Below are 12246 nucleotides of genomic sequence, written 5' to 3'. Positions count from 1 at the left end.
GGACTACTTATCATCTGGGAAAATATGTTTCATTTACTAAAGTGATTTGTAGTACTTATAAGCTATTTTTATTGCTGTATCCTTTATTAATGTCTCTTGATGAATTATCATAGCATAGGAATAGAGTTAAATTTTGATCTTTTACAAGGAAAATAGAGAGGTGCATGTTTGTCTTTGAATTGGACATAATTGATGACTTCCCATCTTTATGAGATAGTTGACTAAGTATTATAGTTTGGAAACCCAAAATTATGTAAGTCAAAATAAATTACAACAAAGCAAAATATTATAGTTTGTTTTTAACTTGAGCAATTTTTTTTTTTTTTACAAAACAAAATTTTGAAGAATCGGTTATTAGAAATATGGTAGTTCCTTGGGTCTTAGTTTCTTTTGCTTGCTATTAAATTTAAGTGACATAACGGGACTCTTGGGTGACTCAGTTGTTGAGTGTCTGCCTTTGGCTCGCTTGTGATCCTGGGGTCCTCGGAATCGGGTCCTGCATGGGGCTCATACTTCTCCCTCTGCCTATGTCTCTGCCTCTCTCTCTGTATATCTCATGAATAAATAAAATATTTAAAATAATTTTAACTGGCATAAAATTTAACATTCTGTATTCAGAGAAAAATGATTTTCTGTGAGTTATAGATTTGGGATATTTCCTGTTTTTTTCAATGTATTTTCTATATGTTTTCCCTTTCTCTTTCATCTACCTTAATTTTTATTCCCAGATTACTTTGGAAGCACTGTAAGTTTAAACAGTAGAGAGCAGTGATGTGTATCCTTACTTTTTATTTCTTGATTAGTAGGTAAAATTGGCTATACCTTTTATTCTCTCCTTATCTTACTTTCTTCTTCTTCAAACTGGTGATAAAACTTATTAATAGGGGATCCCTGGGTGGCTCAGCGGTTTAGTGCCTACCTTCCACCTAGGGCTTGATCCTGGAGTCCCAGGATCGAGTCCCACACTGGGCTCCATGCATGGAGCCTGCTTCTCCCTCTGCCTGTGTCTCTGCCTCTCTCTCTGTCTCTCATGAATAAATAAATAAAATATTTTTCAAAACTTATTAATATTTGCCTTTTCCTGCTTTAGGGGGATTCATTGCATATCAAAACCTTGATAGATAAAAGTTTAAAACATCATTGTAAGGATAAGAGCCATTCCTTTTCACTTATCATGCCTTAGTACCAACTTTGATAGTCATTTCAAAAAAAAAAAAACAAAACAAAAAACAAACAAACAAAAAAAACAACCATTTCCTGTTTGGGTAAAGGGATTGAATGGTTGTAATTTCAGCCTTGGTGTAGCAGAATACTAACAAAATAGAGGAATTTAACAAATAGCTCTCAATCCGATTTACTCTATTTCACTGCCTCAATTTCTACTTCTCCTGAAAATGAATGAACAAATGAATAAATGAAGTCCAAATCTGAGTATGATCGACCTATCCACACTCTCTATATATGCCACATTTCATACATGTGAAAATGCAATATTTGGAAAGTGTCAGACTTATTAATACTATTAATCTCTTTTGAGCCTTTATAAAAGACATTAATCTGGATTATAACTGGGTCAGCCCAAGTGACCAAATGAATTTTTCAAATCATTTACCATGCATCAAGAGTTAAAAGGAAATGAATTGCTTAGATATAGTATACTTTAAGAAAGCAACAAATATCAAAGAATTTCTTATACAAATTCCATTTTATAGGAGTCTACTAAGATTTACCTTCTGATAAGGATGATTGCCAAATCAATTTCTAAGAGCTCTAGTGATACTTCTGATAAAATTGAACCCAACAGAATTCAGCATAGATTCCCTCTTGCCCTATGACTTGGTATCCTGAGGTCACTAGAATTACTTAGAAATTCCCAATCCTTGGAGCACAAGTAGCTAGAACATACTGTTTGCCTTCTTTAGCTTATTGTGTGTGCCATATTCCATATGACCTAATTTAAAGTTTCCAATTTGTTATAAATGATTGGGAGTCTCAAGAACATTGTAACAATACCCATCTACTCCTAAAAGATGCTCTTGTTTCTATCCAACTTGTGTGTCTTTATTTTTTAAATGTAGATATTATATCTTATTTGACCAGCTTTCCTCCAGAAATTTGTCTTTATTAAAAAAAAAAAAAAAAAAAAAAGGTACCTTTGCTCAGACTCTTAGCTCTTACAAAGTTAATGACCTTACTCTCCACTTCCCCTCTTCTTCCTCCTGCAGCAGCCACACTGGCCTTCTTGATGTCCAGAATTACTCCACTTCTGCTCCCACTTAATGGTTTTTTGTTTTGGGTTTTTTTGTTTGTTTGTTTTTTGTTTTGTTTTTTTGTTTGTTTTTTGTTTTATTTAGATTCTATTCATTTATTTATTCATGAGGCATACAGAGTGAGGCAGAGACATAGGCAGAGGTAAAAGTAGGCTCCTTGGAGGGAGCCCAATTGGCGACTCAGTCTTCTGAGTAGGATCAGGCCCTGAGCTGAAGGCAGACACTCAACCGCTAAGCCATCCAGGCGTCCCCCACTTACTGGTTTTTGCCTTTGCTCTTCCATATTCCCCATTCCAAGAACATGGATGTAATTAGCGATCTGCCTCTGTCTTCAGGTCCTCTCACAGGGGGCTTATTTGTTTACATATAATTTCCAGTGCTCCTCCACACACCCCTTCTCCTTTCACCCTGCTTTATTATTTTCCACCCACTTACCTTCATTGAATATATATGTATTTATTTATTGTTTACTTATTATTGTTCAGTTTCTCCCGCAAATCTCAGTTCCCCAGGGGTGGGGACTTCCGTGCACTCACTTCCCCATCCCTAGTGCCTAGCATGAAAGAAGTGCCCAATAAAATAATCCCTCTAGCAAGGAATGGAGCCAATGATCCCTTTAAAAAATTATTTTTACTTTAAAGCCAATAATATTTTAGGAGTATCTTAACGTTAAAGGAAAGAAAAGCAGCCTTTTTTACTCTTCAGTATTTCAAGGAAAAATTGACGTTGTAAGAGGAGGTGATAACATTCCATAGAATCACAGATAAGGTCGTGCTGAGAAAAACTGGTACAATAAAGCTAGTCCTTGGAGCCTTATTCTTCCCTCTCAAGATATCTGAAGAGGGTTGCTGACAAGATTCTCCCTGCCAGCCATAATAGCAATGACACACAAATCCATTCTTCATGACCTTTGTTGTCTTCAGTTTACTGGTTGAAGAAATGATGAATCTGAAACTCTTATTTAGGATGTATTTCTTAGTGCTACTTTCAGGCATATGCAGATAGGAGGAGGATTCAGGTGTTTTTCGGATACACCTTCCATTATTGTTACATAGACTTTGACTGCAGAATTTGGCTGCAGATGTCACATTAACAGCATAATGGCCCAATGGCCCTTGGATGGACTTTTGCACAGATAAGCAGCTCTCCTGTAGGAAAAACAGAGATCCATTTACATCACTCTCAAAATGTGATTCTGTTATGCAGGTAGTACTCATACCTGAAACCTGTATTTGGTAGAGCTGAGGAGGAAGACCCAGGTCTTTAACTGGGAATTAATATAAAGAGATAGTTGTAGTAACACTTTGAAAAGATCATCACTAATATGGTAGGATTATTTTAAATTTAACTTTAATTGTGAAATATCTTCAGTACCAATACTTAATATACATTAATATTATAGGTCAGATTTTTCTAAGACTGCCAAGTTATGCCATTCATCTCCCTACCTCAACCGATGTAACAGTCCTCCTGAAGTCAAGGGGGGGTAGTCGTCTTTGCATCCATGTTTTTATAACTTTTATATATATATATATATATAATCTTCACACATATATGTAATTATGAGCAGTTATAATATTATCTTGTTTTTAAACTTTCACATAAATTTATATCATTAGAGATTTTTATTTTCTGTAACTTGCCTTTTAAACCTAACATTTTCAAGATTTTTGTTTCATGTTGATATATATAGGTCTGTTTTTTCATTTTAGCTGTAATTCGGTATTTATGGTATAAATACAGCATACTTTATCTATCAGTCAGGGTGTAGTAGGTACAATATAAAAGATCATTATTTATAACCAAATGTCCAAGTCACCTGTATTAGCATATAGGGTCCAATGATAGTGAGGAAGGTAGTCTTCTCACAAGTTGCCATTACATGTCACTGATGTGACTTTAGGATACATTTTCTCCTGTTGATCTTGCTAGGATAGCCTGGACTAATTGACATGATATCATCAGCTAGCCCAAAAGAATCTGGCTAGAACCTTGATAAATTCCTGCCTTGATCCATATCGAAAGAACCTTGGGAAAATCCTGGTAGATCTATTAATAAAATACATTGAATTCTCTGTTAGCACTTCAATTATTTTGATCAATATGAACACTGGCCCATAATTAAAGTCCAATTAATGTAAAACAGTGGGATGTTTTCTCAATGAGAAGAGGCACCAGCACTGTGAATGCATCTCCTAAGGACTTACAGGGTTCCAGTGGAAAGGCATAAGCAGAATAAAGCTCCTAAAGACAGGTGGTTAAACAAGGTATCACTTTGGGCAGGAACAAGTGCTGAAAATCCGGTGTGTAATGTTTTTGGTCCAGGGACATCAATCTAAGCTAGCTTCATGTTATATTTAGGGTAAAATGCTATTTTTAATCAAAATAAGACTCCTTATCTGAGGAGTTTTTCAGGACAGATGGAATAAAATAAAAACAAGCAAACCATTGAATAAAAAAGGGAGAGAGAAAAAGATTGGGGGAAGACTGTAATCACGGAGAGCAGAGAACACAGGTAAATACAATCCAGTTCAACTTAGGCATCTCCTGTTCTGTCCCAACTTCCAGAACATCATACCCTCCTGGTTTTTTTCTACCTCACTGAATGTTTCTTCATAGTGCCCTCTACTAGCACCTGCTCATCTTTCCTGCCTCTGAGCACAGGAGTACTTTAGGCTTAATTCTTAGACCCCTTCTCTTCTCTAGCTGTACTTCTCTGGATATTTCCACCCTATATCCTTGCTTTAAATAGAACTCCCAAATGTGTATTTCCCAGACTTTATCCCTGAACCAATTGCATACCCACCTACCTATGTGACATCTCCACCTGCATGCTTCACAAGCATTTCAAACTTACGCTCCAATCTGATCTCCTGATCCTCTTGCCAGCCTGCAACTCTGGCAGCCTTCCCCATCTGAGAATATGCCAGTTTCCTCTTTCCAGTGCCTCAGGACCAAAGCCCTGGGGGGGTGGGTGTTGTGTGCAAACTGGGGGTGTCTCTAACCAAACCGCAGTGACCTCTCATGAGAGAAAGAGCTAGACCCCATGTGGGAGAAGAACTTCGAAAAACAAAAATAGTTATAAATGCCTCCAGATAAATAAAAATCACATTGCCCGCTTTGTCTCCTCCCCAACCCAGTCTCTCACACCCATCCTTAAAGCAATGGACAAAGAAATTGCCCCATATTCCTCTTCCCCATACCTAGGACCTAAGTGTGGGGTGTGTGGACAAAGGACTGGAAATGTTAATCCAGATAATAATAGCCAACACATACCTGGCACATATGCCACCCCAGGCACTGTTTTAAGTGCTTTATATATGTTATGATGCAATTCTCATAATGGCCCAATGAGACAGATACTATTACTTTCCCTATTTTACGGATAAAGAAATTGTAGAGTCAACGAGTTGCTCAAGGTCACATGGCTAGCAGGTGACAAAAAGCAAGCACTGGACCCCAAGCAACCCAACCTCAGGCCTCCTACTCTTACCGGCTCCACCATGCTGATTCTGATTCATGTCATGCTGAATGAAAAATGCTGGCTGTTTTTATGTTTTATGAGACTGGATGTTTTAATATCTGAAAATGAGACTATCTGTTCATACCTTGAAGTGAGGAAAAGCTGTGGCTCAGAATTTTCACTTAGGCAGTGCGACAGGTAACCAATAGAACATGTTCAAAGTCAGTTGTGGAAAATAATAGTTATTTTGTGTATGTACTACTCTCAAGAGCAGATTGTTAATAAACCTTTGTATACATACAATTTTTCCTCCCACAAGCATTTCTATCATTATTAATCAGGCAATAAAGAGCCATTTTTAGAAAAGCCATCCTCCTTAGTGTAGATGAAATAATATTTTTTAAATTTAGTATTCTTTCTCTTTGTCACATATAAATTATATCATTGCATTTACTGAAATCCCTGCAGAGTAGGTATTATTTTTAGGTGGAGAAACTGAGACTCAGCAAGGTTAATTGATTTGCCCAAGATTACACTTCTAGAACATGAAAATTGAGTTCTCCTTTAGGGGTGTCTGAATGGAAAACCTGTGCTCTTTCCATGCTACTGCTAAACAGAGTGGTTGGTACAGAACTGGTGCTCAAGCAATGTTAGTCCCTATATTCCTTAAACTTAAAGTCATGCGAGCAGATAACTATTTGCCTCTGATGTGAAAAATTAAAACAAAAAATAATATCTAGCATATATTCACGATGCTGACAGAGAAATCACTGCTTACCTTTGAATCAGAATATTCAAATCCTCCCCACAATATTACTCCTGCTGCCCCCAATGCGGCACTCTCACCAATTGTATGTACTAAATCTTCCTAAAAAAGAGAAGTACCACAAATAGTTTCTGCCAAACTAAATTTAGGCATTGACATTTCAGTGATAAGACTCAACCCATCAATAGTGGTGAAAAACACACTGATAATGTTATCCTTGTTTTTGAAATGATGGTCTGTAGAGCAGAATTAGAAAAAGTAATTCTGCCTTGGATACTTAGTTTGATTTGATAAATATTTATAATGTTCCAGGCAGTTTTCTAGACACCGAGAATATAAAAATGAAATAGATTCCAGTTCCTGTCCTCAACGGAGCTCTTAGTGTGATGGTTGAAGCAGACATATAAACAAGTAATTATAATTTGCTGGAACTCTTTTTTTTTAATATTTTATTTATTTATTTATTTATGAGAAACAGAGAGAGAGGCAGAGACATAGGCAGAGAGGCAGAGACATAGGCAGAGGGAGAAGCAGGCTCCCTGCTAGGAACCGGATGTGGGACTCGATCCTGGATCCGAGGATCACACCTTGAGCCAAAGGCCCACGCTCCAACTCTGAGCCACCCAGGTGCCCCTAATTTGCTGGAACTCTTAACTTTGATGTTATACTACCTCTAACACTGAATAATAATTAATAATAATAATAATAATAATAATAATAATAATAAAGAGAACAAAGTTTGCTGTGATAAAAAAACAAGTAATTATAGTGTAATAAATTAAATTCTATATTGTCCCACTAGACATATAGATTAGAGGTACTGCTAATGCTATATGGAGGAGTCTGGTAAAGCTTCCTTCAGGAGTTCAGATTTCAGATATGTCTTTGGAAATTAGTAAAAATTTGTAAGACTGATTAGAGAGAGCAGAATTTTGTGTACAGTAGGAATAATAAGGGCAGAGTTTCCAATGTAGAAAAATACAATCAACTCAGAGAGCTGCCAGTAACTCTTATGGTAAAGCACAGGGGATTTGGGAAGAAGTGAAGGAATCTAAATCTTTGTATATAAGTAGGATCCAAATACAAAGAATTATTTTATGCTATTTTAAATTATTAGGACTATGAAAAAAATTTTAGTACCGGAAAGCCACAAATTTGCAACTTCGATAGATGTTTTTGGCTGTCACATAAAACATGTATTGGAGGAGGAAGTCAACATGGTAGCAAGGGACACCTATTAGGAAGTGATGGACACTGCTCAATGAGAAATGATGAGGGTCTCAACAAAGGCAATGTCAGTCCTTATAAAGCAGAGGGGACAGGCTGAAAGTGATTTGAAAATTAAGATTTTGTTATCTATTGGATAATGGAAAAAGAAGAGAGGATACAAATGACTCTCAAGCTGAGTGATTAAGTAGATTATAATTTACCAAGACCTGAGGACATTATGTTTATGATTACAGATTAAGAACAAAGAAGCAAGGAATAAGGGGAGATGGAACAGAGAAGATGATAGATGAAGGAATCTCCATTGTTCCCCTCCCTCCAAGGTATGGAGAACCAGAGATCTGGTGCAAAGACACAATGTTCAAAAATTAGGATGAGAAAACGGCCATGCCACTACAAAGCATCCTGGCATTTTGGGATGTCTCCAGTAATACTAGAGCTTATTTTCTTTAATTTATATAGGTAATACAACAAGAAAGAAAACCATCCTTTTATTTTACTAGCTAGTATCACATTCCTTAAATGGAAATCAAGTCTCTCACTTAAATTGAGACACTTCTGAAAGAAAATATCAAACAAAGTTGGTATTTTAAATTATTTCATTGAAAAGTTACGTTATTTAGACAATAGGGAAAGAAGACCCATATCATTTGTTGATTGATGAAGGCAATAGCATAGTATGAAAATGTTTCATTATAATACTCAGATTAATTCTTTGGTTTTTAGTGAGTAGATTATGTGGTCTATTGATTCCTGAAGTAGAGCTCAGAGGTGATACTTAGCCCGTAATTTACATCAGAAGTCTAATAGCACAAAAAAAAAAAAAAAAAAAAAAAGAAAAGAAAAGAAAAGAAAAGGTTATGAACAAGACTTTCATTAAAATGTGGCTCATATCATTCTCTCATTGTCTTTCTTTTCTTAAGATTTTATTCATTTATTTGACAGAGAGAGAGAGAGAGAGAGAGAGAGCATAAGCAAGGAGAGAGGCAGGCAGAGGGAGAGAGAGAAGCAGGCTCCCACCCGAGCAAGAAGCCTGATGAGGAACTCTACCTTAGGACTCTGGGATCATGACCTGAGCTGAAGGCAGACACTTAACCAACTGAGCCACCCAGGCACCCTCATTCTGTCATTTTCTATCAAGACAAACTATCTAACTATATGGACTATTATTAGTTTCTACCATTTTTATTATTAACATTAATAATATTATTACTGTTATTATTAATAATATAATAACACAGTATAGTCACTCAATAAATAATTTTGGAATAATAAATATAACCCAGTCTTTTTCCTAAAAGGATTTCAGAAAGTGACTTGAGTTGAGACCAATTACTTGAGGAACAACTTATTGAGAAGACTTGGGTAGGTATAACTGATGTATTCAAATACCTGGGGACCTGACTTTTGAAAAAAGGATTTATGTATTCTAGATTGCACCGGAAGGTAGAAGTAGAATTAATGGTATGAAGTTTTCCAGGGGAAGAGTAGACTGAACATACTCAAGAACTTTCTGTGAATTAACATTGTCCCCAAATGGCAGTTTTTCTTCTGGAATAGGGAGAGCCCCATTAAAAAGTGCTGAAGCAGAGGCCAGGTAAGAATCCATGTTTGGGTGAGAGGTGGATTAGACACTTCTGAGATCCTCCAGCTTTTTGTCAAAATGCTGTGATTCTTTTCCTCCTAAACTTATTGAATGAACATCCCACTAATGAGTAATCCTTCAATGATAGAAATGTCAAGTCTAACCAATAGCATTTGGGTCAATAGATATTTATTCTGAAATATTTGAGGGAGAATTGATACTGCTTTTAGGTTTCCTCATTTCAGACAAGTGGTCTAGGAAGTCTATCCAATGGCTCTGCCATTGGATAGTGTTGGGTAGTGGGATAAGAGAGCTGTGGTCTCACAGGTATGGATGGAGATTTCAAGCTTTTCTTATCTATTTATCCAATGATTGAAGTCCTATAACAATGTTCTATCTAAATGACAATCTAGCTAAAGCTTGAATACTTCCAAGTGTCTTCAAACCATTATCTTCCAAACCAGCTCATTCCAACCTCTTTATGCTTCCTACTCTGTGTCAAGTCTAAGGACTAAATATCTATTTCATAAACCATTTTTAACACCTTGACACTGGCCACTAGATCACTTTGTAGACTCTTAAACATAAAATCAATAGAATCTACTATTTGGCAATGAACAATTAAAACATAAAAAGGCAGTATAACAGAAACTAATTGCTTACCCAAGGTTTATTCTGTATGCTTTAGATTTGAAAAATTGCTGCTACTATTTCACATTAAAAAGCTGATTCTGAAATTTCTGCAGGGCTAAAATTAATCTGTTGCATCATTTAACTCAAGCCTAACAACTGTTCTGCAGGAAAACCCTGAAAATGCTAAGCTGATAAGAATCATCATCTTAAAACCAAGTAAACATCTAATTGTCAGTGATACTATTTCAGAATTAGCTTGACATTTGAAGAAATATATACCTTTAATAATAAAATCGTGTTCTATTATTAAGGGAAATAATTATACTAAAACATTTTTTCACAGATTTTATATAGTCATTGTACTAAATTTCTATTTTTAGGTGAATGACTGTACTTTTTCTTACCTGTGACAAAGCTTCAATACTATGCACATAAAATGGTCTGGAAAAAATAAAAACTGGCAAAACATAGTCATGTCTAGCCATTTTAGCAATCCTCATGGCTTCCCTAACTCGATAATGAACAAATTTCAGAGCATTTAAACTTGACTTCAATATTTTATCCAAATATATTGAAGTATAAAGTGCTGTGCTTTTTTCCCAAAGCCACTGGAGTTGGTCATTGCGTAAAATTTCATCATTTGGGCATTTACCTGTGTACATTTGTGGATTTATCCTATAATCATAATTGTAACAGTCTGGGTAAAGATAAAAGCCCCATAAGCACTTTGGTCTCATTTCTAAAGCCAGTGTGAGAGTGGTGCTCATAAGATTCTTCCCAGAATTTTCAAATTCCTGTTGGGCAACTGTTTTCACTTTCATTTCTGACCAGTCAGGATGGAGGTTTCTAGTGAAGGCTAAGGAGTGGTTTTTATATATTAGTCTATTGCCCCAATTTCTATCCCATTGAGGTTTCCAGCTCTCCCAGTCAATGATAATAAGACCTTCTGATCTCCACCAAGAGACAACTTTTGCAATGTCATCAGTTGTCTTCTTGAGGTGTTTAGGAATACTTATATTCTGTGGTATCCCTCCATTAAAGGGTTTTCCATCTTGAGAGAAATAAGGATAATACCCTAATTCATTTGGATAAAATATGGCAATTGTTGATCCCTTCTGAGTCTCTAAAGGATTTGATATAATATTAAATAACTGGAGATTCAAATCCACGTTGAAGAAATGTTGACACTGCATTGTTGGGACAGCCCAGAAAATGTTGAAAGGTTGGTTCTTGATCACTGGAGGCAGTGCTGGTTTGAGGACTGAATGAGTGAACTTGATCAAGGGCAACAGCACTCCTAACCATGCTACCCATGGGTTACACATTTTTTCACCATTACAGCAGTCTCCTTAAAAATAAGAAAAGGAAAAATCATTAGACGTGATGGAGTCAAATGCCCCTTTAGTTTCATATTACACAGTGAGTAGCAAATGAAGTAAACTCACAGTGGTGTTCAAGCTATTCTTTAAATGATAGACCAATTTTTTTATAGATTTATGAGGTTTATTGATATCTAGGCCTAATTTATAGTTTCATTTGAACAAGGGGAGAGAAAATGAAACTTTTTTTTTTAACACTAGAAATGTGAAAGCAAAATCCAATGAATAAAAACTAAAGTAAAAATCTTCACACAAATTCTCAGTTATGTCAACTCTACCTGTGAGGTATTCTGGTTTTAATTTCCTATTATTCTTGACTACATTGATATAAATCATCCTGTATAGACAAAACTTTGGTTGTAAGGGAAACTAGGAAATAAAAGTATGAATGGTTTGCCATAGCTCCTTGATTACTGGAAAAGTGACCAAGAATATGCCCTGTTAAAAATTAACAAATATTGACATTTTAACAACTATTAATTAGAATTAAAAAGAACTAATATCAGCAATAAGCAATACTTTTCTTGCTACTTGAAATGCACTGGCCTCAAAGATTTGTCTACTTCTTTATCTGTTTTGTTTATAAAAGAAAGCAATCACCCTTGGATTTAGCACAGGCTAGAATACAAAACAGACATGACATTTACCTGCTATTGACTATGGATTTGGTGCTGTCTTCTCTCAGGAACATAAATAAGCCTTAAAACATGTATTAGTTCTTTAAATTCATGGTTTTCTCATCAAGATATTAGACTGTCTTTTCAGCAGTTAAATCCCAATGAAACTTTGCTCTTTAAAATCCCTTCTAAATAGTCAGTTGACCAAAAACTGCCAAAGAATCTTCCCAGAATATGAAGACTGCCTAATAAATGACACATTCCAGCCAATGAGATCTCATTTAGAAAGCAGTAGAGTTGAAGTTA

General features: G+C 35.8%; 1 protein-coding gene across 2 annotated transcripts; it reads right to left on the bottom strand.

Moving 5' to 3' along the window:
* Nucleotides 1-2881: 2881 nt before the first annotated feature.
* Nucleotides 2882-12174, bottom strand: LOC144289003 (hyaluronidase-1-like). 2 transcript variants are annotated; one of them, XM_077857181.1, is made up of 4 exons: nt 11971-12174; nt 10349-11292; nt 6512-6601; nt 2882-3418 (listed from the first exon to the last, which is right to left on the bottom strand). In XM_077857181.1, the coding sequence occupies exons 2-4, from the start codon at nt 11267-11269 to the stop codon at nt 2972-2974; spliced, it is 1458 nt and encodes a 485-aa protein (XP_077713307.1). In that variant the 5' UTR covers nt 11270-11292; nt 11971-12174; the 3' UTR covers nt 2882-2971. The 2 variants fall into 2 exon arrangements, with proteins under 2 accessions (XP_077713307.1, XP_077713308.1); XM_077857182.1 differs by lacking the exon at nt 6512-6601 and having other exon boundaries at nt 11971-12173.
* Nucleotides 12175-12246: the final 72 nt, after the last annotated feature.

The sequence above is a fragment of the Canis aureus genome, chromosome 18, assembly GCF_053574225.1.
Source record: "Canis aureus isolate CA01 chromosome 18, VMU_Caureus_v.1.0, whole genome shotgun sequence".
NCBI classification, from domain to species: domain Eukaryota; kingdom Metazoa; phylum Chordata; class Mammalia; order Carnivora; family Canidae; genus Canis; species Canis aureus.
Note: the sequence above shows the minus strand (reverse complement) of the source record. Positions and strands in the feature narration are given on the sequence as shown.

Bases quoted from the DNA above. Each gene is read 5' to 3' on its own strand.
- LOC144289003 (XM_077857181.1), bottom strand. From the start codon at position 11,269: ATGTGTAACCCATGGGTAGCATGGTTAGGAGTGCTGTTGCCCTTGATC. The intron at 6,602-10,348 runs GTAAGAAAAAGT...TCTCTTTTTTAG, and splicing joins GTATTGAAGCTTTGTCACAG to GAAGATTTAGTACATACAAT. The intron at 3,419-6,511 runs GTAAGCAGTGAT...TTTTTCCTACAG, and splicing joins TTGAATATTCTGATTCAAAG to GAGAGCTGCTTATCTGTGCA.